This window comes from Glarea lozoyensis (assembly GCF_000409485.1).
Source record: "Glarea lozoyensis ATCC 20868 chromosome Unknown GLAREA7, whole genome shotgun sequence".
In the NCBI taxonomy this organism is placed as follows: Eukaryota; Fungi; Ascomycota; class Leotiomycetes; order Helotiales; family Helotiaceae; genus Glarea; species Glarea lozoyensis.
Genome location: NW_007361002.1, coordinates 1 through 25016, shown reverse-complemented (window position 1 = coordinate 25016; position 25016 = coordinate 1). Strand labels below are relative to the sequence as shown.

Genomic DNA, 25016 nt, shown 5'->3' with positions numbered 1-25016 from the left:
GAGTTAAAATTCTTCAGGTTTATACTCCGAAACAACATGGCATAGTTTCATTCTAGATGCCTCATTATATACATTCAAGGATACTGATACAAGTGCGGTTGCCTTTGATTTCCTAAACCGAATCAGCGTAAAGACGCCCCTCCCTACTTTTTCCGTAGATTCCGTAAACGCCATCGCTTCCATCTATATTGTTCATAATTCTATAAGGCTTTCCTCCACAAGCTGTGGCTGTTGTAGAGCATGATGAGGCGCCGAAGGAAATGAATCGTTGGTATAGCCGGCATTGCTAGTTGGCTGTGGTGCCCATGATTGTTGATTCTGCTGTGGCTGCCAGTACTGAGGTGGCTGTTGTTGCTGCTGGTGTTGCGCTGGTTGTTGCGATGCTTGTGGATTTGGTTGCGAGGTTTGTTGCTGTGGATTGGGCGGCGCTTGTTCGTACTGTTGAGAAACCTGAGGCTGTGCTGCAACTTTATGATACTGTTGAGGCGACTGGGCATGAGGATGCTGTGGCAACGTCGAGTCAGCGAGCATTTGCTGGGGAGGAGCTTGATGTGCGTTGTTGTCATAATAGAATGCGGCATTAGGATCCGCCGATGGGGTTATTGCAGGAGCAGTCGGGGGATAATTGGATGGTGTTTGCGAAGGGGCGTTGGTAAATTGAGTAGTTTGATGGTCTGATACATTTTCGGGCGCATATGTCGTCTGATGGGAAGCATAAGGCGCAGATGAAGAGTTGCTGGCTTGCCAGCTAGCTGTCCTCTGCGGATGTGATGGTTGGCTAGTTATTGGCTGTGGTGGGTGGTGGGAATATGAAGTCTGCTGCTGAGTCGGTGGTGCAAAACCCGGATTTTGATGAGCGTCCCTTGGTGCGGCACTATACTGCTGCGCAGGCGAAGCATATGAATAGGTCGATTGTGGTCGTCCGTACGATTCCGAAGGCGCATTGCCAGTGTAATAGCTCTCTGCGCCACCAGAAATTCCCATTGGAGGTGGATTCGAGTTCAAGGTCGGATACATGGTTGAGGTAGGTCTTGCGGAAGGACGAGCATATCCGCCGATTGTATGCTGGCTGTACGTGTCCGTTAAACGCTTCTCTAACATGTTATCGTAGTACCGCACAACGGTTGAAAGTTTGGCGTGCAGATCTAAGAGAGCATCTACGATTGTCAGTTATGATCCTCACGAGGTAGTTTTCTATGCTTACCGTGCTTGCTCATGGTTTCTCCGTAAGTTCTAGCAAGCTTCGGACGAAGAGCACCAATACTGTGGTATAGTTCCTGGATTTGAGGTTCTCGCAAGATTGTACCTGGTGGTTGAGTCTGGAGTCTGTCGACTAGGGTCGAGAAGAGGTTGATGTTCTCGGCTTCCACTGGTGTCAACTCGTAGTCGTTCTTGGGCAAATTAAATTTAGCTGAGTTCGAGTTCGCATTTGATGTCTGTGCCTTCATAGTTGCCGCATGTTTCTTCTTTTGCTCCTCCATATCCGCTAAAGATGCCGCAATAGCAGCTGCCAAGTCACTATCATCCTCCTCGACTGGCTTATTCGACGTTGATTTCGACGCGCCATTCGTAATGGATGGCTTCGAAATTGATTGGCGTTGCGACTGTGGAACATACCCGGCCCTGGAATGGTTGTTGACTTCATCCAAACTCATTGCAAGAGCTCGCTTCAGGTCCTCGTCAAATCCCTCGTCCACTCGCGCATTTCGAGGCTGCATAGATCCATGAGCGTGCGATTTAGATTTGTGCGAATGCGATGGGCGATCCTTGCCAAAGGAGCCCCCTTTTGACGATTTGTCCGTTAACTTTATGTAGCATCCATCATCGACCCTGACAGGTTGCAGAATTCCAAGGTGAGGCAGAGGAAGAACCTTGGCAGAGCATTGCTGATCAAATACATTGCCGCAGTTCCTGCAGTGGTGTTTTCGATTCGTAAAACTGAAAGCGGTACGGCATCGCATACAAACATCTGAATCCGCCCATTCTGGGGGCTGACAACGATATGTTAGCGACCAATCGTGGAAAGCAATAAGAACACTTTGGACTTACAGCGCTACTATCTACCATGCTACTAGCCACATCGACCTTTGGTGGAAAATGGAAGCCCTCTCGCTGTAATCCTTTGTAGGTCTCCCCGATGTACGATAGTTCGTAACGCCCCTCTGTCGCTGTCGCCCAAGTCTGTATAAGGTCGAGGATCTTGTTCTTGACGTCATCGTTCACAGCAGCTCCTCCGTATGCCTTGAGCAGCGACACTAAATTATCCATAAACTCCCGCGAAGCTATTTCCACTAGGAAATGGGAACCGCCATTTTTGACACAGGTGTCTGTGAGCTACGTAAATCATCAGCACAGTCTTCATCGAGAATGAAATGCCACCAACGCTCAAAGCACTTAATTGCGTGTTGGGGTTCTTGTTGCCTATGCGCCGTTTCAACGAGCGCATTGCTTCCTTCGCTCCCACCGTTTTTGATCGTATACTGTCGGATATCTCGAGGTTTGCAGCAATGTCTTCCCTACAACAAGTCAGCCATGAGAAGCACATATCCATCTCGGCCGGGCTTTCTTCGATTAGAGCACGTACAGCGAGCTCGATGTGGCTTTGTCGATTTGCTCATCGAGCTGTGAGGAGGAAGCAAACCACCCCGACATCATGTTGGGCAGGTTGCGCGGCAATGGTTGTGGTGAAAGGGGTGCCGCGAGAAGGATATATTATATTGTCGCCGAACAAAGGTGCTGAGGGCGTGCAGCAATGTTCGTGTATAATCGATGATCTGGTGCGGAGCGTCGTGGATGGTTTGTAGGCAGCTTTATTCGGTGCAGGTGAATCGCGGGCGTCAAGGTCGAGCCCCAGCCTCGCCCCGGCCCCAGAGAAAGGTGGAAAGTGACGTCCGCTTAGATAATGCCGCAGTTTTCCCGCTGCTACTCGTAATTCCAGACGTCGTCGCTCATCGTCGGCGCTCGTCGTCCTCGATTCACAAATATTCAAGGAATGCTGTCAACTCCTGTCTAGGTCCGCCCACATACCAAGAATGTGCGGCGCGCAACAAACCTTCGACGACGACCACATCGCTACCTTCTTCCACCTTCCTCCGCCTCGGACTCCAATTTTGCTCCCACTCGAACCGAATCGCATTTCCCTTTGTCTTCGGCCGTGAATACCACTCATAGCCCAAGTACGACCATACCTGCCTTCTCTCGAAATTTCCTTATTATACAGTCTCGATTCCGTACCGCTTGGCCACTTGCTCTAGAAAATCCGGCTTTGCTATTGCATCGTCCTGATTTCCTCTGCATCTCGAAATGCTCCCGCTCCCCGCCACCGCGAAGTTAACATGAGCCCGGCAGCACTTGGGGGCGCTCCCCACACGAGAGCGATCTCTATTCATGGAGGCGGCCCAACCACTATGAAGAGTTCTGCGGATGGCATCAAGGGAGGAAGTCGAGCGTTTCCGCACCTGGACGACTTGGTCAATGTTCGCCCAGATATTAACATCAACGCCCCCATCAAAACCATTCTCCTGGCTGGGGATATGTTCGCGAAACAAGCAGACACTCACCTCGACTTTCGACGTCCGGACATTGCGCTGGAAGAATATATCAAAGCCTCAATCATTGCGGTAGAAATCGTGCCACGCCACAAAGACTATCCTGGGATCCAAAAAGCGGGCGAAGCATTCAGACTATACCATGGATTAATGAAAAGAATTTCTGCACAAGACGAGAAGTTCTCAAATGTCAAAAAAATGATCAGGGAGGACAACAAAAGAACTGGGGTGAAGCCGACCAGGACGAGAACCTTGCAGGAGAATGGCGCTGGGAATCGGGGAACTGGGCCGGTGAACGGCCACAATCGAACGCAATCCGAAGCAGCGCCTAGTTTTAATGGAAATAATTTAAGCACTCATGAATCAGAGGGGCAGAATGAACCAAACAATGCGCAATCGCGACTGAAGCCAATTATCCAGCCGAAGCCGCAAGCCCTTCATGGAAATGCCATTCCATCCCCATCAAAGACCGATCTTGCGGCGCGGTTCGCACGTCTACGAAGTCCAGAGACGAAACCTCTGGTTCAAGATCCAAGGATACGTACTCAGGCAATTACTATTCCAAGTTCACCTAGTTCAAGTCAGTCATCAATCAATGTGGGTACATCCACAAGCAGGCCATCTGGTCCACGCGAGATGCCGCTCGCTCCCAACGGAAAGGTTAGTGACGGCAAAATATCTGTGGATGTTAATATTCCAAGTATGCCTAGGGCACCGGACGCCATATATAGTCCTGCGCGCAGCACTGACAGTGCCGCCACGGCGAGCTTGCCATCCAGCGTAGCCAGAGGTACCTCTTACAGTGGTCATTCAAGGAAAAGCTCCGCTCCGCCGATTTCTACCGTAGGACCAACCCCCGGTCCTGTTGATCCCAAACAGGACTACTTTGTCCTCTCTCATTCTGTCAATGGACATGGAACTGCGCAAACCCCAAAGCCACAAGAGGTGTTCATTCCGAACTCAGTCTACATCAGTGCCGAGGATCTTTTCAAGTTTCAACGCATGGGCTCACAGTCAGTTCGCATTCTGCACGTGGATTTGAGAAACCGAGACCTGTTCGACGAAGGACATATCATGTCGCAGTCCATAATATGCATCGAGCCTGTAACTCTAAGACGAGGTATCTCAGGGGAGGAGATAGCAGACAGTATGGTTGTTGCTCCAGACTCTGAACTAGCGTTGTTTGACCGACGGGAGACTTATGATATCGTCGTCTTTTATGATCAATCATCCACTAAAGTCAACTCTCTAAACAGCAACGGAAGTGAAAATGAAAACTATCTTCATAACTTCACATCTGCTGTGTACGATTTTGGCTACGAGAAAAGACTCAAGCGTCGCCCGATGCTCTTGGTGGGTGGTCTAGACGCCTGGGTAGATTTAATGGGGCATAATTGTTTGAAGACATCTACAATTAGCACTACAGCTCTTCGGAGAACTGCCAAGCCAACTGCAAAGGCACTTAGCAGAGTAGGTGCTGTTCGTGATCCGACACGGTCATTAGTTTCACGCCCCCGGGTTCAGTCGCGGGTTCTCACCCGAGAAGAGCAAAGCAAATGGAACGAAACGCTGAAGGAGGACCAAGTCGTTGGAAGACCCGCTGATGCTGACCCTGACGCTTCTGACGAATTCTTCTACGCAAGAACAACTGACGACTTTTTTCGACGATTTCCAGACATATCCACCATACAAGAATCCATGGTGTCCAATGTACAATCTCCTCGGCCGCTTCTTCCCTACGGTGATGAACTCAGCAACTCGATTCCTCATCCGCCCACACGACCCGCGCCAGCGCTTCCCCGGCAAAGATCCAGTGGGCTCTCAGAGCGAGGTCCAACGGGGGTTTACGCTGCTGGACACACTGTCAATATATCGAACAATGCGATCACTGCCCACAGAGTGGAACCTGGCTTAACCGGGCTTCACAACCCCGGGCTTCTGTGTTATCTGAATAGTTCTTTGCAGGCGATGAGTGCAACTCGAATAATCCGGGATGAAGTTTTAAAACACAGAACTGGATTTTCTACCAAGAATATACCAGCATCCGAGGGTGAATTGTCACCACCCTCTCAACTTTTCATGAAAAACCTCGGAAGCGTAATGACCTACTTATGGAATGGGCAGTATGACTGGATCACGCCCAAAACCTTTTGTGTAAGTCATTCCTGTTATTGATATCAGCTCATCGCTAACCACATTTAGGCGTACGTCAATGCAGTACATAAGACGGGAGATCCTAGCCCCAGAGCTAGAGCAGAGGCATTTGGAGGAAATGGTCGAATGCATGACGCAGCTGAATTTCTCGCATTTATGCTTAGCATTTTAGCCGACGAGACGAATGACAGGCGAAATGTAAAGGAAGAAAATCTCACTGAGGAGGAGGTCGACGCTCGTGACGAGCAGGAGAGCTCCCTCACCGATTTCGAGGCAGCGCAATTGTCCATGGCCCGTCTCAGAAGATACATGAACTCTTTTGTGATGCTCAACATGTTTCCACAGATGATGTACAAGCTAAGGTGTGCAAATCCGGATTGCACGTATGTTACAAGAAAATTCGGATATCAGCCGGAATTATCATTAACAGTCGATCAAAGTACCCCAGATTTCGAATCATTGAATAATCTCATAGGACACGACTATGGACCCTCGGCTGGCGAAAGAGTGGAGGCAAAATGCGCCAAGTGCATAGCTGAAGGACGGGAAACAAAATACAGACACCAAGAAAGATATCTGTGTTATCTTCCCGAGTATATTCAGATCACCCTTTTGCGCTACCATGCAAATGATAGTGGCGCTCTTGAAAAACATCACAACACAATTTCTTTTCCCGAAAACGGCATCGACATGTCCGATTACTTCATCAATTCCCAAGGCGAGACGAGGGATACCCTACTCGGCCATCGTTCTCATCCAATATACGATTGCTACGCAGTTATCCAGCATGTCGGCAGGAGGACTGATGCCGGTCATTATTATACTTATGCAAGAAGTCTCGATAAGAGTCCTAAAGATGGACGAGGCCCTGGGGCCTGGCACAAATACGATGACAAGAATGTGACCCCGGCCAAATTCTCCCAAATCCAGGGTGATCGCGCTGCGGTCATATTCTTGAAGCGGTGCAGCAGATGAGCGTATTGTGGGTTGACTGTCAAGCGTGGGCGTCTGGTTATGCATCGCATGGAGTTCTGGGTTGGGATGGGATGGGTATTATTATTTATAACATCTTACATTGGGAACGGACGCATTGTTCGTTTAGACATTCTGGTTAGGCATGTTGAATTCGCATTCATGGGATTTATTCTGGGAGCAAGATTTGGGTTCAAGGCATGGTAGAAGGGGACGTATTTTTGTAAATAGTTCAATATGAGGAGGAGAATTGGCGTGTCGTGATCTGATAATACATCTTTTCAGTTTGTTTTTGCTTCGTGTAGTTTCACTTCCGAACTACCGATATCTAGTGTTTTCAATTAGTGGAATGAAGTGAACCATGTTTACACTCTGCCCCACTCCAAATTAATTTCCACCAATGCCAATCGTAACATCCTCTGCTCCCACCTAGACTAATCATAAATAGTAGCCTTAGTAAATGTACGTAGCACCACCTAACTACCTAGGTATACTCTAGCCTTTGTAAACTTATAATCTATATAACCCACTTCTCCTCTACCTAAATGGTAAGCTATTTTCTAAGAGCTTTCGTTCAACGGAAATTGCCAAAGTAGATGCCTGTTCTTCTCTCTTAACAACCAAGTGAGCTCCTCAGGGGCGACCACTCGAACTACTCCCCTTAATACCAAATAGCGCCGCCCACTCTACTATTCTCTTCTTAGCTGATAATAAATCGTGTCCCTTGGTTGTTTCTGTAGAATAATATTCTGTAGTTTTACGCATCACACATAGTAGGATATGCCCCATCTAGCTCTCATACACTTCTCGTATAGTCATTCATTAAATCCCTACGAAGAATTTTGTACTTCAATATACAGTAAATATCGCTCTAAACGCTCCTACAATGCAAACATTCCAACAAATCAACACAACAAATCATCTCATTCTCTCAACCGATCTCCCCTCCCTCCTCTTCCCCATCAGAAACCACCCACAACACGACCAACACATGCCAATCCCAATCCAGGCGAACGCTGGTAATTTGAACCCAGCCATGATCGGCGACAAAAATGCCGCTCTGGGTACAAACAGGAACGTCGTGGTCAATGGGCTGGTGGCTCTGGTGAGAGCAATCGTACTCCAAAATGTAGCCCAACTTCCTAGACCGCCACATACGATCATGAGCCAGGGCCAGAATAGATCTAGGAAATAGCAGTTGCGGGATATATCGGTAAGCTCGCCGGAGAGAATTACGATGGGGATGAAAATTAGGATGGATAGTGTGGAGGTATAATGTAAAAGGCGCCAGTAAGCGCGGGTTTCTTCGCGGGATCCGGAGTAATCAGCGGGTGTGCTTGCTGAGGGGAAGGTCCCTATGAGTTCGCCCTGGGGGACAAGGGATGCGACCAGTGATTTGTAAGTCCGTTGAATTTGAACGGGGTAGAGTGCCACGAATATGGAGGAAAAGACACCAGCAACGATGGCTTCCCAGGCGGCTCGCATGCTGGTTCTGGAAAGCGCAATGAGTAAGGTGAGGGTAGCGGTTAAAGTTGAGCTCAACGTCGTCACGCTATGCGATGTACCATTAAGAGTCGATGTGAAGATAAGAGAGAATGGTACGATGGCGATGCGTGCCAAAGTGTAAATCTGTAGTTCCGCGTAGGCAAAGGACAAGTTGCTTAGCGAGACCTTTGCAATGAATATTATCGCGAGAGGAAGCACTTGCTTGGCAACCGCCCACTCCATTTCGAATAAACCGCCTCCAGCAATACCGCCCGAGAAGTTCGACGTCCAACGGGAGATAGTTCCTAGGATTCCTCCTCCGCCATTCTTTTGCATACCTCGAAACCCACCTTGGGTTGACTTTGGAAGTGGCTTCGAAGGCGCAACCATGGAAGAAACACCGGCACTCACAAGCCACGGACTCGTCCACCGTGTTATATAAGCAGAAAGAAGGATCCAACAATGTGTCATGAGCATCTCGATCAACGCCGTTGTCAGCGGCCAGTTGAATTTGTATACACCGGCTATTAACACCATCAGTTTCGTATGAGATGTATAATTCTCGAGAAGGTACGCACTCCACATGACGATCCGGTTCATGACGGTCAAACCAATCTGACATCCTCCCAGCCATATCACCAGTACTCCGATATAAAACGTCCAGCCGGTTGGCGTTGTAAAGAGCCATTGTCCGAATCCTCCTCCATATACAAAATATTTCCAGCCCGTAAGCTTGTATCCATCTGCTGGTAGAAGAGACCTCCGCGAGGCCGAGGGGTAATCGCCCCAGTCGTCTTCGTCCGTGGCTTCTGAGCCCGGATTGGAATCTGACCTGCGTCTCTGAAAAGGGGAGGGGGATCGCGAAATGCTGATCAGGGGGATTGAATTGGAACGAAACTCGGAAGGGCTCTTTGGGTGAAGTGAGGAAGACATTCTTTGCGCTTGGTGATGTTCCGTATCTGTGCTGCTGGAGGAACTGCTCTGTCTGTGATGCGCGCGAGACAGCTTGGTCGATGAGAGAAGGTATTGGAGGGCAGGCCGGAAAGGATTAGGAGTTTCGGTATTTCGCGCGGAAAACATGGAGTTGTCGAATGGAATTGGAGTGCATCTAGGCGATTACGGGTGGTTTACGATAATAGCATATTGTTGTTGAATGCGTCTGGGAGGATGTTGCGAGGAGGAGAATCAAAAGTATGAGAAGAACCACTCGAGTATACGAAAGGCATAGACGACTGGATACGGAGGGACGCGTTTTCGAGCGCTGCGGTTGAGACCCCTGTTTCGAGGGTCCAGAGCTCCACATCGGGATGCTCCAGTGCCAAGCCCGAAAGCAACGCCAATGTTCCTCCGATTAAGCCCCGGGCGGTCGCTGACATAATGCTGAGCTCTTTCGATTCGAAAATCATCCCACCGAACATCTCGAATGACCGCCATCTCTCTCACACCCATACTTGGATGAAGAAACCGCCGTCCCAATGGCTTTCTCCTTGCCAGGACTTCGACGGGCAGCCTCGAAGCTGTCGAAAGATTTCTTCGTCTGCCATCAATACTCAAATCCAGCTCGCCCGACGCCCCTACCATTGAAGCTCCCCATCAAGTCAAATATATCTCGAACGATTCGATTCAACAGCAGCGCGGCTGCGTTTCCTGCCGAGCATGGAGGCTTCCGAAAGCAGACGCCCCTCGGTGCTCTTGGGCAAAATATCATGAAGAATGAAAATGAAAATGCACAGGCGCGGGCGCGGGCGCGGGCGAACAAGAAGTTCTTCCCCAGAGTGACTTCCAAACCTGTCGCATACTGGTTATTGGGAAGTGCAGCGAGTGTGTTTGGGATTGTCGTCTTTGGGGGACTCACACGTCTAACAGAGTCCGGGTTGGTTTATGAACATTCAATTGGAGTGCCAATCGCTAATTCTCGTACAGACTGAGTATAACAGAGTGGAAGCCAGTAACAGGATCTCTACCACCTCTCTCTCTTGCCGACTGGGAATCCGAATTCGACAAGTATCGGGCCTCACCTGAATTCAAGCTTTTGAACCCCCACATGACTCTCGAAGAGTTCAAACAAATCTACTACATGGAATGGGGCCACCGGCTGTGGGGAAGACTAGTTGGAATGTCTTTCGTTATCCCAGCCATATACTTCGTGGCCCGGCGCAAAGTTTCGGCAAACATGTCACTCCGACTGCTCGGTATCGCTGGTCTCATTGGGTTTCAGGGCGTAATCGGGTGGTGGATGGTGAAATCGGGTCTTAAAGATGATCTTTTTGCACCAGGGTCCCATCCACGAGTAAGTCAATATAGACTGACAACCCATCTCAGCGCTGCCTTTATATGTTATACGGCGATGTTGTGGAACGGCCTCGCCATATTGCGTACCCATTCGCTACTGGCAGATCCTGCCCGAGCTCAAGCTCATCTCAAAGCTCTGTCCTCGCCCGCTCTCTCCTTCTTCAGAAAGTCCGTCGCTGGTCTGGCAATTCTGGTATTCACAACCGTCATGTCTGGAGGACTTGTCGCAGGATTAGACGCCGGCATGATCTACAATGAGTTCCCACGCATGGGTGTGGGACTGACTCCCCCAAAAAGCGAACTCTGGTCTTCATTCTACTCCCGCAAGGAAGATGGCAGTGATCTTTGGTGGCGGAACATGCTCGAGAATCCCTCTCTCGTTCAATTAGACCACCGAATTATGGCCACGACAACCTTTACCGCAATCCTCAGTCTATGGGCATACACGCGCTTCAACGCCAAAGTGCGCGCCATCCTCCCAAACACCTGCAGAAAAGGCATGCTAGGCGTCGTCCATCTTGTCCTTCTCCAAGTAGCCCTCGGCATCAGCACCCTCGTCTACCTAGTCCCTACACCCATCGCAGCAGCTCATCAAGCCGGCGCTCTCGCCCTCTTGACTGGTGTAGTCGTTCTAGGATCACGTACCTGGATCCCCTCTCGATCTTGGAGATTGGTACAGAACCGTCTGAAAATACTCACGGATAGTGGTTTAGCTGGTCCTAGACCGAATCGTGGCAGGGTTCCCGGCATTAAGGGAAAGGTTGAAGCTGTGGGGTTGAGGAAAGAGCTGGATGCTATGAGGAGTCGCGGGCCGCCTAAGCGTGCGTGAGGATAATCGTCTTCTGGTATGACGCGCGAAGGAAAGGAATGGCAAAGGCCCGAATGGGTATGCCACCTTTCTGAAGATTACGAGGTGACCTGACCTCTCGGTGGTATTGAAATCTGGGGATGCTGTATATATAATGTACATATGTTGTATTAGCGCTGCATGGCATAGAGGGACGGCGTTGTTGTAGAATACGGGCACGGTCATTTTGGGCTGTTTTAATAGAACAGAACACTCTACTTTTTAGATAGCTTGAAAAGATGTAAATTTTACCTCGCTAGCTTGTCTAAAATTACTTGGATGGCTGACATTCTGAATAGCTAATTACAGACATTGGTCCGCCCAAATGACGTCTGCTCTGTTCATCAAATCATCACATCGTACTGTTTTTGGTATTTCATTTGTGTGCTAAACGAGCGATGTGTTAGCGACCTTCTTCAATCATTCCAGCGCTCGACGTTGTCGGTCGTGTAAAAGTTGGGCGGTATGACTTACGAATTCCCTCCTCAGCAACAGGCTGAATACCGACCTCCTCCGCAGCCAACTTCTCATGCCTCTTAGACTGATCTTCCTTCATGAACGGGAAAGCGAGGACTTCCTTGATACTGTAATTATCCGTCAAGAACATGACCAAACGATCGATACCCATTCCCCAACCACCCGTAGGCGGCAATCCAAACTCCAAACTCTGACAGAAATTCTCGTCGATCATCTGCGCTTCGTCATCACCTTGGTCTTTTTGACGTGCTTGCTCTTCGAAACGGAGACGCTGGTCGAATGGGTCGTTTAACTCGGTGTATGCGTTTACGATCTCCTTCTTGCAGACGAAAGCTTCGAAACGTTCGCAGAGACCTGGGTTGCTGCGGTGGTATTTGGCGAGAGGAGACATCATTTGGGGATGACCAGTGATGAAGGTTGGGTTCACACACACTTCTTCGATGAATTCGCCGACGAGCTTGTCGAGCATGCGGGCGTTGGTCAAAGGAGGCGAGCACTCTACCTTCATCTTCTTAAGCACCCGCTTAAAGAAGTCATTGGTCTCCTGGGTATGAAGCTGGTCTCCTGGTGGGAATTTCTCGCCAGTCGCCTCTTCAAGGGCAGGAATCATCTCGATTCTCTTCCATGGTGCAGCCCAGTTGACCTCGTATTCTTCTCCATGCTGGGTATGGAACTTGGTTGTGGTTCCGCCAGTTACGTGCTTGACTAAGCCGGACACGAGCTCTTCAGTCATATCCATGATGTCGTAGACATCTGCGTAGGCCATATAGAATTCGCAGGTCGTGAACTCAGGGTTGTGAGTTAAATCGATACCTTCGTTACGGAATTGACGTCCCATTTCGTAGACTCTGTTCAATCCTCCAACAACAAGCATCTTGAGGTACAACTCGGGCGCTACACGCATGAACATGTCCATGTTAAGGTCGTTGTGATGCGTTACAAACGGCTTGGCAGTTGCTCCCCCAGCAATTGAATTCATCATTGGCGTCTCAACTTCTGTAAAATCTTGCTCATCAAAGTACTTGCGAATATATGTGATCATCTTAGATCTGGTCAAAAAGACATTTCGTGTTGGCTCGTTCATGATCAAATCCAAATATCTCTTACGATGTCTCTGCTCCTGGTCTTTGAATCCATAATATTCGTCTGGAAGTTGATGTAGACAAGGTGTCAGTAGAATGATCTCCGTGGCGAAAATCGAAAGCTCTCCTTCCTCTCCCTTCTCGATCTTGTTCTTCGGCGCAGTTCGTCCTGGATATCCAACTATGCCAATAATATCCCCTCTTCTCAGGTGTTCATGCTGGTCTGCGAATGGAACACCATCCTCTTTTGCTTCCTGTGACTGGCACATAATCTGCACCTTGACACCCTCTGTTCTCACATCGTAGAAAACGAGCTTGTTTCCTGCTGATCGCTTGTTATAGATTCTGCCACCAACTCTAATCTCGACCTCCTTCTTGTGCTCTCCCGACTTCAAAGAGTCGTATTCCTTGACGAAATTCCTCAGATCGTAATTTGTATGGAATTTGTGGGGATACGGATTTGGGTTCTTGGTCTGCCGAAGCTTGTTGATGGCGCGCGATCGAATCTCGAAATATTGCTATACCCCGCAGTCAGTATTGTTCAGTCGCGTGTGGTTCCTCGTCCTCTCTTCTTACATTTGGGTTCAACTCCTTCTCGTCAGCCTCAGCGTTTGACTTCTTAGCCACGACCGGCTTGGGGGGTGCAGCGGCCTCCTTCTTGCGCTTCTCCTCCTCCTTGGCCCGATTCTTTTGCCTCTTCTTCAATTCAGACTTGGAGACCTTTTCGCCGGTGACTTCGTCGAGATGGAGATTAGCCACGCCTTCGGCGGCAGCGGAGGTGCTTGCGTCGTCCGCCATAATGTGTTGTTGCGCTGCGTCTGCGTGTTTGGTGATGGGGATGGAGGGGTGATTTCGACGAGATTTATTTCATGGTGGGGTCGAGTCAGAGTGGATTGAGTCACGAGCGATTTCGCTTCTGCAGCAACGCGTCTAGCAATTCTGCGATTTTGGACTCATGAAAGCAAAGACATTTTCTCGGTAGGCTGATTCTTTCTGTCAGATAATATAAATTATTGATGATCAGTCACAAACCTCATAGCTGTTAGAAGATCTATTCACTACCCCAAGCTTGACAGCTTACAAAATTCCGAAATTTCTACTAGCAAAACATCGGACAATGGAGATCTTTTATAAGACAAAGCAAAATGAAAAGAATTATCTCTGGCTGGATACTCTCAAAACTGATTCTTCTACGCCATTGAACTGTCCGTGACATTCTTAATCATGCAGACGGTTCCTCTTTCCCATTGACGTTTTCCTAGGGAGAAATCATCAGTCTGTACCACTTGGAGCACCTGAGCATTGAATACCGAAAGTGAGATCCTACACGCACTCTGCATTAACTAGTCACCTGGGAATTTCATGCTGTAAAAAATAATTTGATTACATGCATCGCTGATCGCTCGAAATGCTAAAGGGGCAAAATGAGATGTGGTGCCGGGTTTGAGCAAACACCATGTCATGAAGACTTGACGGAAGTATAACTATTTCCGACATCATCACGCCTCCTGAACTTTGTCCGGAAATTGAGCTGTCGAACAAACCAAGCATTGTGTACCGTCCACTCCTTCGTCGGGTCTTCGAGGCTGACCTATGTGATGTAAGAATAGGCCCCAGAAAAATGGTTGCTTGACTCGACTTACCTCGAACATCCTCAAAACTGAAGGAACCAATTTGTAAATTTCCAACAAACTAATGTTCTTCCCAATACAGGTCCGCGCTCCCATACCGAAATGTAAAAGTGTGGCACCCATGTCTTTGATCCTCTTTTCTTCAGCACCCACGTCGACTGTTTCATCAACACCTCTAATCCCCTGACCAGCAGCACCACCACCCACAAGCCATCGCTCAGGTCTGAATGCTTCCACATCTTCTCCAAAAATTTCTGGCCGGCGATGGAGGACCCAGGCATTGCATCCCACAATAGTTCCTCCTTTCACAAATACACCTGCGATTTCCGTACCCTGCTTAGGCACGACCCTTTCGATGGGAAGACCAGGTGCGGGATGGAGACGGAAGGCTTCTTTAATACAAGCATCTAGATATGCTAATTCCTGGGACTCAGACCACGTTACGACTCCGGTTTTTGGAGCTGAAAAGAAACCCTGGGCATCCTTCTCGTCTAGTTCTCTGTAAAGTGCGTCGAGGCATTCCGGATTCTTCAGAAGGAAGTAGAAGACCGAAGACAGAGAGATTGCTGTTGTTTCGGAACCGGCAAAGGCCATCGATACAGCCATGGTGGTGACCAGTGTGTCAGTCATAAACTCTGGGCGAGATTCTTTCGCCTGAATGAACTTGGATAGAAGATCTGGCTGGCTAGTCGCTCCCTTGGGCTCGACCTCGGGGAGGACAGAGGAAGATTTGCCATTGTCGGCCGAATAGCGCTCGGCCATACGCTGCTTGGCGAATTTGGCGACAGGAAATGTAGAGTCTATGAGGCCATATTGAGATGCCCAAAGGTAAATGGGGTTTTTGAGGAAGAGTAAGTCGAGAACAGGAATTTGTCCAATAGGAGCTACATAATCGAAAAGCTTTCCCAGATATTGAACGATACCGTCAATATCTCTATTCTCTTCCACAAAACCGTGCCGTTTGCTATATGTCATTTCTCCAATGACGTCGAAGGCATAGAACTGAAGCCATCGAGAAAAGTCACAGACTGATCCTGTTTGTGCGTATAGTTTTTCGGTCTGCTTCAAGAACAATTCCGTGGTGGAATCGACAAATGGCTCGTATTGAACAAGTGTTGACATCGAGAAAGCGCTATTAACACATCTTCGTAGTTGAGCATGAAACGACTCGGAGGTGGAGCTGAACAATGAGGGCAGGCGATGGCCATTTGCCACCGATTGTTGTACGGGATAGAATTCTGACTAGAAGCGATGTCAGATACTGTATGAGTTGCCATCACCTTGGTCTACGTACCTTTGTGAAACCTTTGTTAAGTCCATATATCGTCTTTAATGCTTGTGGATTGGCAAAGGATAACGCATTGGGCCCTAAGCGAACGACATCTCCATGTTTGGCGTGTAGTTGAATATGCTGAACCTCTGGTCGTCTTCTTAGCACAATCCAAAACCTCCACCAATCTGTGATAGAAGCAAGAAATGGTCCGGGGTGTTTATTGAGTCCTCGATTAAATCGATTGTTCACCAGGTAGGCGACAAAAGCAACGATGAGTACTGCTGGCCAATTCCGAAGAATGACCCGTGCGAAGGATTCTGCAAGCATGATGTGGGTATTTAAATCCAGGAAATTCCCAAATTCTGTGATCTGAACGCTTACTATCAGATACTTATAGTACTCCCGTAGTGACAACCTAGATGTCTCGATGACATTCGTCAATCCGGCTCAGGGGTAAGGCAGACATGCGAGTCAGCTCGGAAGGCTTGATTATTGATTGTAGAAAGTGCGGTGGGATTGCACTTTATTATTCCACAAATATTACAAGCCGTGCAAGCGCATCATAGTTTCTCCAAATAGGACCTGCCACACTTGCCGAACGGCACGGCAAAACACACATTCGAGTAGAGTGACACAGGAAGGGTTCAAAAGTCCCCACACCGCATATACAACAACCACCGGCTTTGTCTCGCTTGGGAGCACCTTGGCTGCTTGTATACACTCATTGCAGCGTATGAGACAGCTGCCGAGCAGACGAAATACGAAAGAAATCGGAGACTTTGTGGCGTAACGTATCGTGGAGTTCTTGCTCCCAGCTACCGGTTGACAGACTGGTGGAATGGAGACGGTTTAGGAATAGGACCCGCTGTCGAGAGCTTTGACAGCTAACCCGGCAGATCAGATCGGGGAAGATGGGGTGGTAAGATGGGGGATCTGGGCAGATCCGGGGGATCGAAGGGCGAAGGCTCACCTGGATTGCCTCACCGTGCGGCGTAGTACCTTGGGTACTTCCATCGTTGAGCCAATACTGCATCTCCAGGACCAGACATCTGCATCTCCACTCAGAGCGGTGCAAAAGTTGACGCCTGACGGAGACGGAGTACTTGCCCGTTGACGTTATCCAACAGTCAGACGCCTATCAACGACTTCACACACGGCACACCGTTGATCTAGAGAGAAATACCTTGATACAACGGTAAGCGAGCGTATGTGGCTGCCTATTGACCCCCCGATGAGAGTGTTCGAGATGGTTTTGTCAAGATATATTACATGCCGACATCGATCCACGCTTTCTGTGGGAGGGTGTGGCCGCATGCTGACCTTTCCCAGCCAACCGCATGGCGATTGATGCAAGTGCAGGGAAAGTCGATGTTTGCGGGACAGATATCGAGGCTTGACGATGTGGATGTGGATGTTGTGGGTTGACAGAGGCGTGGGCGGAAAAGAACTCTTGTAAGAAACGACGTTTGTGATCAAAGTCACGAGTTTCACAGACAAGACATCGGCAATTGGGGCCGTGGCAATTGCCGAGTCTTCTTCAACGACACGCAATGTATTGATGTATTGAAGGTCAACGCATCGTCGATTTGTAAGTCCGGACTCTCGCTTCGCAACGTCCGAATTATCACAACCCCCTGAGAAGAAAACATTCGCAGAACGACTCGACGCAAGAGGTACTCGGCCATGTTCCCACGATACCACCGGCAGATGTTTGACGACAACGACGTGCATGAACTGCTTGTATATTTTTACAGCCGCGACACGCGAGAATGAACGCTCCCTGTTCTTCGGGAAACGGCTAAAGAGTATCTGCTGTACCACAACCAGTAGGCTCACACTTAGAGCTACACCAATATCAGAATATACGATGAAGCCATCAAGAGCTTCTCTTATTTGTGTTTTTCTTTGAATCTCGGGAGATCGACGCGAAATAGACGAGCTCATGAACTCCTATTGATCGTTGGACAGAGCCTTAGCCGCTTACGGGGCCACTTTATCTCGAATCTCGCAAAGTGCAGATGCATTGACATGGGATTCATGATTCAATTTGGTTCATTGGAGCGCAAGAAGTTCATCTATCCGCCGAAGAATGTGATGGTTATTCACGGTCACGTGTGAATTATACTCTTGCCTTCGCCGTCTTATACAGTTCGTAAGACAATCTCATATTGTTTTTCTACCTGATTAATATTCATCGCTGTTCATATCTCATGTCCATAACCAGAATTGTTGACAAGTCATTCAGCTGTTCTTTTAAGTACAAACACTCTTTCAATATGGCTGCCTTTTCATAGGCGATTAATTCTCATGCTGAGATACAAAGTTTCTATATATGGTATCAAAAATCTTTGATGACTTAAGTGAAGGGTTTCAAGCCATCTTTTATTGTGGTCAACTTCCTTGAAAGCGTCACATTTGGACAGAATAGAGTTCCTTGTTGGCTTATGTCACATGATACTTTCGGTCTCCGGTGTGACCGGGAATAAGTCGAAGGATTATTACGAAGTAAAGTCTTTCACCTACTCGCCGATTGATGCGCTTTGATATATGATTTTATAGATCCACCATTATCCTGATTTGGCTGTGATTTCGTTCAGTAATCGCACTTTCTTCTTCCCTCATTTGACACAATATTGTTTCATATCTTACAAAACAATATCAAGATACAACAATCACTTCCCAGTCAAAGCAAGTCTATCTACAATACTTAGCAATGTCGGCTCTCAAAAAACCGAATCTCGAATTCGCCAACCTAAATTCCATAATCTCCCTGTACACTCCCCCTACCACCTCACCCGCCTCGTCAACCGACCCAACAACCATAATCTTCTGCTCCTGGATGGCAGCACATCCCAAATCTCGTTACGTCAATTTATTCTTCAATCACTACCACGAACTCTACCCAGCAGCGAGAATCATACACATCGCCTCGCTTGCATCATTCTTCACCCACACACTTACATCCACTCGAACGGCACTTTTCAAGCCAATTGCTGCTACAGTCGACAGCGATATTTCGCCCGAAAAGAGAATCTTGGTTCACGTCGTCAGTAACGGCGGCGTCTTAAGTTTCGTCGATGCATGTCAAGCATACAAGACAGAAACCGGTAACATTTTACCATTAAAAGCAATCGTATTGGATTCTGCACCCGGAAAGTTCGTCCGCGATGATGCGTATTACGCCATGTCTCAGGGTTTCCCGAAAGGATTATTGTATTATCCTGTAGCAGCGGTTGTTTATGCGATTTTCGTTGGTTGGGAGATCTCATCTGCGGCTTTTGGAACGACGACTATTGTTGAAAAAAGTGGGGAGAAGTTGAATGACTGGGATCTCGTGGATGAAAAGGCCAAGAGGTTGTATATATATAGTAAGGAGGATAAAATTGTAGGGTGGAAAGCTGTGGAGGAACATGCGGGTTTAGCGAAAGAGAAGGGGGAGGTTGTGGTTGTGAGGTTCGACGGAAGTGCACATGTGCAGCATATGTTGTCATTTGGGGAAAGGTATTGGGAGTTGGTGAGAGCGTTATGGCGCCGCACGATGTGAATAAAGGGTTGTGGTAGTTGAATAAGAGACTTTAGATACTAACGAGCTTTTAGGTGAGAAAATGAAAGCTTTAATCACTTCGGGGTGGTGTTTCATCTTGACTTTAAAAATCAATCACTGCATGTTATCCACAGCATCCAGAATCACAAATTGTTTTTGTTTAACGATTCACATTATCCTCGTCTCCTACAAAACAATGAAATCGCACCTGTCCTCCAATATACATCTTAGCCACTCGAAAAATTCCAAACTTAGTCGCTGAGGCATACGGATTACTCTAACAAGTAACGATGAAATCTCACGTCCCTCTTCTGATTTTCCTTACTTCGCTCACGGTAGCAAAATCCTTCGCTATAGCCGCGGGCCTTATTCCTCAGCGTTTCACCCCCGATGTCATAACCGGGGTCCAATTCAACGACATGTACGTTCATGCCCTTCTTTTTATACACCCCTGACCATTTCCAAGCGTAGCATTCTTCTTCATCGGCAACGGCACGCATACCGTAACAAGTGGTCCCAGTCCCTGCGTCGCAGACGGACGATTCCACTCTGGCGAAATATCAGGGAAACCCTTGAACGCAGATGGCAGTGCACCTATTGACGTACCTCACAATTCTCTTCACATTCCACGCATACACTAACATCACCAGGCCACTCTATTCGCATTTCGACTCACCTCCGACAATCCCGTCTACTTCTACAGCGCCACCGGCACAGACTGCAAGGATGGAATGGTAGGCGTGGTAAACCCGCGGTTGCCAAATGACTTGGATCAATATCGAAAAATAGCGGCGACGCGGGACAAGGCTAGCGCGCCTGGTATTTCTGGAGGTGGTATTGTGGTTGTTGGTGGTCAGGTTACTATTACGAGGACGCATAGCGCGACGACGGAAACTATGGTTGTCGTACCTAGTAGTAGTGAGAACGGGTGGCATGTTAATTTTGGGGATAGAACGAGTAGTTTGAGTGGAATGAGTACTGGGACCGGGAGTGTAGTGAAGACAACTAGTTTGCCGGTTGAGCAGATGGTAGGGACAACAGCGAATTCTGCTTCAGCGATAATGTCGATGGGTAGATCTTCGGCCAACGGAACACCTCTATCGCCGTCTGCTTCAACTTCTATTCGGAAGACTTCTGCGGGTTCGTCGAACAACAATCCAACGGCAAAGCCAACGAACGATGCTTCGACAGCACCTACGGCAACACCTACGACAACTTCTGCGGGAACTTTGACAGAGACCAAGACTTCGACAGGATCTCAAAATTCCTTTGCCGCAATAAGCATCATTGTCTGTGTGGTCGTTGTAGTTATGTCATCGTCGGTAATCCTTTTTGGTTGGTAGAATTCTTTTTGGCGGTGCAGGATGTTACTAGGTGATTATTCACATGGTGGCTGTGAGATCCGTATAGAGTTTCTCCTCTTTGTTATTGCGAGGATTCTGAATTCTGGGGTTTATTGGGGGAGATTTAGATATATCGTAGATTCGCTTGGTCTCAAACTACCAATCATTAGTTAATTGCAAAACAACATAGATAATTGACAACCTCATAGCTTCTGAAACCTGTAAGAAAGCTCAAAGTTGATCGCACTTGGATCTAGTTCTCTGACCTTAAATTCACACGTGGGGTGTATAATCTATGATCTATTGTCTATATACAGCAAATGTTGTTGAATCCTGGGTATCGTGTCTTGACGGACTCCACGCCACGCAAATGCAATAAGGTAGTAAGAAAAACGCCAGAAGCAATGCACGTATCCCGCTGAATCTAGTTTCTTGCGCAATTCAATCTACACCCTTCATCCCACAGACCCCTTTGAAAACGTTGTAGCAATAATTAGACTTGATTCTTGTCCGCCTCGTATCGACCAAAGTCCGATAAGTCTCATTTTCTCCCTTTCCCCTTTCCTTTCCCACCACTAACCGCCGCCTTTCCTTGCACGGCCTTGTCCACTTTCTTCTCTTCCGTAATATTGACGTCTCCGAGCGCCTTTGATAACGACTCATCTTGCCCCGACTTGAAGCTCGCAGCGGTACTAGCCGCAGTCCTCGCCAAATCCGCCGCCAACGCCTCGGCTGCGAGGTGCACACCCTTGGTAGTTGTCGAAGGCGATGTTTTCTGTCTGTTCTCTGCCTGGGCCCGCGCTTGAGCCTGGGCTTGTGCCTGTTTCACAGGGACAAGATCGCGGACAAACTTTTGCGCTTCCTCCGAACCCTCCATGACGAATTTAATCGCTAGAGTAGCTCGTTCTTTAAGGTATTCGTTGTGGCCATCATAGACACAACAATTAAGGAGAGGCATGATACCACCGCGGTCGAGGAGTTGTTTCTGCACAATGGGGTTACCAGGACCGTTGCGGCGAGAATTCGTGGGTGCGATTAGTGAAGTGAGGATGATCAGAATTTGGATTTTGACACCTGACCAAGGAAATTTGTGTGGGGTATCATGCATTGGTGGAAGATTATTTGGGTGAGGGTGTGGCGACGCACTATTTCCTTGGTCATCGTATGGTCTTTCGACATTTGGCGTTGATCCAGGTGAGTTGGATCCTCCAGGGCGTCGACTGGGTCCTGGTACTGATCGTTCATCAAGTGGTTTCCGCGCCACACCAGCTTCTAATGCTTTTAACAAAGAGACCAGCTCATAAACACATTCCCACTCAATGAGGAGATGTCGCATCTCGTGAATTTCTGCAATGACAGATATGAAATCAAGGTACTGCGAAAGACCATCCTTCGCTCGTTCCATATCCCATAAATCGACTGGAAAGTCGCTCGGATGACTTGTTCCTTTCCGAATTTCCGCCTGTGCCCAGATGAGTGCTATGCAATCCGGAACCACTCGACATCGAAAGTAGTTGTACAAGAAATGGATCAGCTTGGCGTCTCTGTTGTAATCCTTTACATCATCGTATATCGGGCTGTCCTTGCGCGCCCTAAACATATAATTGATAAGGCGAAGTAAAACCGTTTGTGCTGGTGAAACAATGTCCTTCAGGATCCGAAGCGAATTCCACGCATACGGAAGCAACGCATTATGATGGAACGATTCGATGATTTGAGCTGTGATTTGAAAAATAAATTGTTGGTCGTTTTGCTCCCAGACTGCAATAAAAACCAGCATTTCCCGAAGCAAATTTTTGCCGCAGTCTAAAGCCAAGAACATTTTACATCTCGTTTTTTGAAGGTTTTCACCCGCCGGAGTAAGACCAGAGCCCATAGAATCGACTATGCAGGCTTTCACTGTCATGTGCAATGCTTCTATTTGCTTGGTGTCGAGAATGTTTGGAATTTCTGTGAGGAGTCCCCGGAGTGGCCCTTCAACGTAAGAATCATCATCATCCTCGTCTTCCTCCTCTTCACCCTCGTCGTCTTCTCCGTTGTCTTCTTGAATTGATCTGTCGTCGATCTCGGCCGCAACGCTGTCTCCATCATCTGGGCCATGTTCGTAGTTCTCGTCATGTTCGTATTGGTGATCGTGCTCCTGACCCCGCGGAATATAGCGGTGCATTGCATTCTCTTTACAAGCTTCCGCTCTTTCTATCGCGCCTTCCACACTCTCCATATGTACAACCCAACCATCGTAATTCGCGTCTCGTACCTTTTTCCACCATACATCAATTTCATGTGATACTCGAGCATATAATCGATCCTGTTCGTACTTGTCCGTCAAATCCGCTCTCCACACTGGCGTCGTCGATTCTTCCACTGGCCCTCTATCGTTCATGGCCGGGGTTTCTGGTAACGGACCAGCGGTGTGTCCCGTGGGAACATCCGCGTCGTAGTTGTCCAGCAAATCCGCAGCTAAGCTGTCAATGCCGCTGTGGCGGAACAGCCAATTTTCTACCTCGTCGTGCACTTTCCCAACGTCCAAATCATCCGGAGGAAGTTCGTGGATCGAATCGTTTCGAAGATCGTTGTCGAATAGCATCGTAAACCAAAACATCATCTTAAATCTATCATTGCCCATCGTCCAATTGTGTGTGTGTTGCAAACAGGTTACCAGGAGCTTTTTGTCTGGGTATCACGTCAGAATCATCAACCCGCCAATTGAACACGGAATGAAACTCACATAGCTCTGTAATCTCTAACAACCTTGCCCTATCATCAATCGTAACATTCTCGCCATCATAGCCCTTGCTGGTAACGTTGACGCAGAGAATAATTAGCTGATGCACCGCTTTATCAAAGCTAACCGCCGCACATAGCTCCTGCGCCGTCTCCTTGATTGCTAACATGTTTCGACTGATCACCAGCAGATTATTCAGATAATGCAAATCTTCTCGCAGAACATCATAATTCTTCAGGATCAAGGCGGCAGACTCGGGAACATCCAGGCCCGATGAGACGCCAGCCTCAGTGTATGATTCGCGAAGAGAGCGTGCGTTCAGGTGTGGGACCGCAATAGCAAAGATTTTTTCGAGCCGCATCCAGATGTCGACGTTTTTCGCGAGATGCTCTCTAGAAAGCCCTCGTCAGCATAGATGCTTTGTGCGCTTCGATGCCACCCGGAAATACAAACCTGACATCTGCCTTATTCAAACTCCTGTCCAGTGTCTGCGCAATCATCTTCTTGACCTCCGCCATGGTCTTGTACCCGACACCTCTGACCTTCTCGAAATGCGCCTCTAACATAATCAACGCCGCCGAGAAGGTCCTCTCCTCGATTGTCTGGGTATTCCTCCGCCCCGACAAATCGCCCATGTTGTGGTCGCCACTATGCCAGGCGTTTGAGGAGGTCGGGGAGTACGGAAGGAGGATTTCCCTGTTGGTGCGGAAGGTTTGGGATGTCTCATCCCACCATGTCGCGACTGGAGTTTTGCAGTTTGCGCAGATGGTGGAGCTGTCGCGGATGGCGGGAAGAGGATAGCCACATTCGTTGCAGTTCTTCATACTGGTTGTAATGTTGCTGCGAGGGGGAGGGGGAGCGAGGAGGGTGGTTATTGGGAGAATACGGGAAACCTTTTAGGTTAACGTCGCGGGGTCGCTTAGTAATAACCTCCTTCTACTTCTTCTAACTTAACTTTTTCTAAGTTAATAGAAGTTATAATCTCTCGAGCTTTAATATCTAGAAAGTCTCGATTAAACTCTTTCTTTAAAGTTTATTATTTTTTATTATATTAATAAATATATATTAGTTTATTTATACTTACTAGATATAATATAAAATATATAGTATATTATTATAAAATATTAAGTAAGTAAAAATTTTATTATAAATAGTATTATTCTTAATATTAGAATATATCTAGAACTAAAAATTCTAGAATTAAATAAAGTTATAGAAATTAAGTAGTTTCTAGAACTACTATCTAGTAGTTTTATCTAGTTAAGATTTATAGTAGTTATACTAGTAGAGTAGTCTATATCTAGTAAACTTAGAACTCTTTTAAGGTTCTAAGTATTTTTATTAAAAGAGTTTTAAGTTATCTTAAAGTACTTAGAACTCTTAATTTCTACTATAGAAATCTATACTAATTATTTTATATAGAATACTATAGCTAAAGAGCTATTTATAAAACTAAAAATTTACTTAATTTAGTTAAGTATAGCTTAAGTTATAAGAGTTTTAAGTTAGAGTTTAGCTAAAGTCTATAACTCTATCTATAATTCTAGATATTATTTTACCTTATATATAATAATTCGGTTATTCTATATACTATAGATAGAGGTTTTATTAGGTTAGTATATAAGTAAGTATATATAAGATTT

The 25016-nt window shown here is 47.5% G+C and overlaps 9 protein-coding genes across 9 annotated transcripts; 4 read left to right on the top strand and 5 right to left on the bottom strand.

Moving 5' to 3' along the window:
• Positions 1 to 192: 192 nt before the first annotated feature.
• GLAREA_01183 (ENTH/VHS) lies at positions 193 to 2655 on the bottom strand (the record flags this gene model as incomplete). The annotated part of the gene is made up of 5 exons (XM_008088399.1): positions 193 to 1157; positions 1205 to 1991; positions 2050 to 2334; positions 2384 to 2516; positions 2585 to 2655. The coding sequence occupies 5 exons, from the start codon at positions 2653 to 2655 to the stop codon at positions 193 to 195; spliced, it is 2241 nt and encodes a 746-aa protein (XP_008086590.1).
• Positions 2656 to 3335: 680 nt separating this feature from the next.
• Positions 3336 to 6677, top strand: GLAREA_01182 (Cysteine proteinase; the record flags this gene model as incomplete). Its single annotated transcript, XM_008088398.1, has 2 exons — positions 3336 to 5702; positions 5751 to 6677. 2 exons carry the CDS (start codon positions 3336 to 3338, stop codon positions 6675 to 6677), a joined length of 3294 nt encoding a protein of 1097 aa, XP_008086589.1.
• Positions 6678 to 7605: 928 nt separating this feature from the next.
• Positions 7606 to 9239, bottom strand: GLAREA_01181 (uncharacterized protein; the record flags this gene model as incomplete). Its single annotated transcript, XM_008088397.1, has 2 exons — positions 7606 to 7767; positions 7833 to 9239. The coding sequence occupies 2 exons, from the start codon at positions 9237 to 9239 to the stop codon at positions 7606 to 7608; spliced, it is 1569 nt and encodes a 522-aa protein (XP_008086588.1).
• Positions 9240 to 9634: 395 nt separating this feature from the next.
• Positions 9635 to 11280, top strand: GLAREA_01180 (uncharacterized protein; the record flags this gene model as incomplete). Its single annotated transcript, XM_008088396.1, has 2 exons — positions 9635 to 10032; positions 10083 to 11280. 2 exons carry the CDS (start codon positions 9635 to 9637, stop codon positions 11278 to 11280), a joined length of 1596 nt encoding a protein of 531 aa, XP_008086587.1.
• A 421-nt stretch (positions 11281 to 11701) lies between these two features.
• Positions 11702 to 13655, bottom strand: GLAREA_01179 (Class II aaRS and biotin synthetase; the record flags this gene model as incomplete). The annotated part of the gene is made up of 2 exons (XM_008088395.1): positions 11702 to 13375; positions 13434 to 13655. 2 exons carry the CDS (start codon positions 13653 to 13655, stop codon positions 11702 to 11704), a joined length of 1896 nt encoding a protein of 631 aa, XP_008086586.1.
• A 661-nt stretch (positions 13656 to 14316) lies between these two features.
• Positions 14317 to 16088, bottom strand: GLAREA_01178 (Cytochrome P450; the record flags this gene model as incomplete). Its single annotated transcript, XM_008088394.1, has 3 exons — positions 14317 to 14448; positions 14501 to 15730; positions 15783 to 16088. 3 exons carry the CDS (start codon positions 16086 to 16088, stop codon positions 14317 to 14319), a joined length of 1668 nt encoding a protein of 555 aa, XP_008086585.1.
• A 2386-nt stretch (positions 16089 to 18474) lies between these two features.
• On the top strand, positions 18475 to 19305 carry GLAREA_01177 (uncharacterized protein; the record flags this gene model as incomplete). The annotated part of the gene is made up of 1 exon (XM_008088393.1): positions 18475 to 19305. The coding sequence occupies one exon, from the start codon at positions 18475 to 18477 to the stop codon at positions 19303 to 19305; it is 831 nt and encodes a 276-aa protein (XP_008086584.1).
• Positions 19306 to 19595: 290 nt separating this feature from the next.
• GLAREA_01176 (uncharacterized protein) lies at positions 19596 to 20648 on the top strand (the record flags this gene model as incomplete). The annotated part of the gene is made up of 3 exons (XM_008088392.1): positions 19596 to 19726; positions 19772 to 19907; positions 19956 to 20648. The coding sequence occupies 3 exons, from the start codon at positions 19596 to 19598 to the stop codon at positions 20646 to 20648; spliced, it is 960 nt and encodes a 319-aa protein (XP_008086583.1).
• A 541-nt stretch (positions 20649 to 21189) lies between these two features.
• On the bottom strand, positions 21190 to 24197 carry GLAREA_01175 (uncharacterized protein; the record flags this gene model as incomplete). The annotated part of the gene is made up of 3 exons (XM_008088391.1): positions 21190 to 23321; positions 23377 to 23765; positions 23827 to 24197. 3 exons carry the CDS (start codon positions 24195 to 24197, stop codon positions 21190 to 21192), a joined length of 2892 nt encoding a protein of 963 aa, XP_008086582.1.
• Between the last annotated feature and the right edge of the window lie 819 nt (positions 24198 to 25016).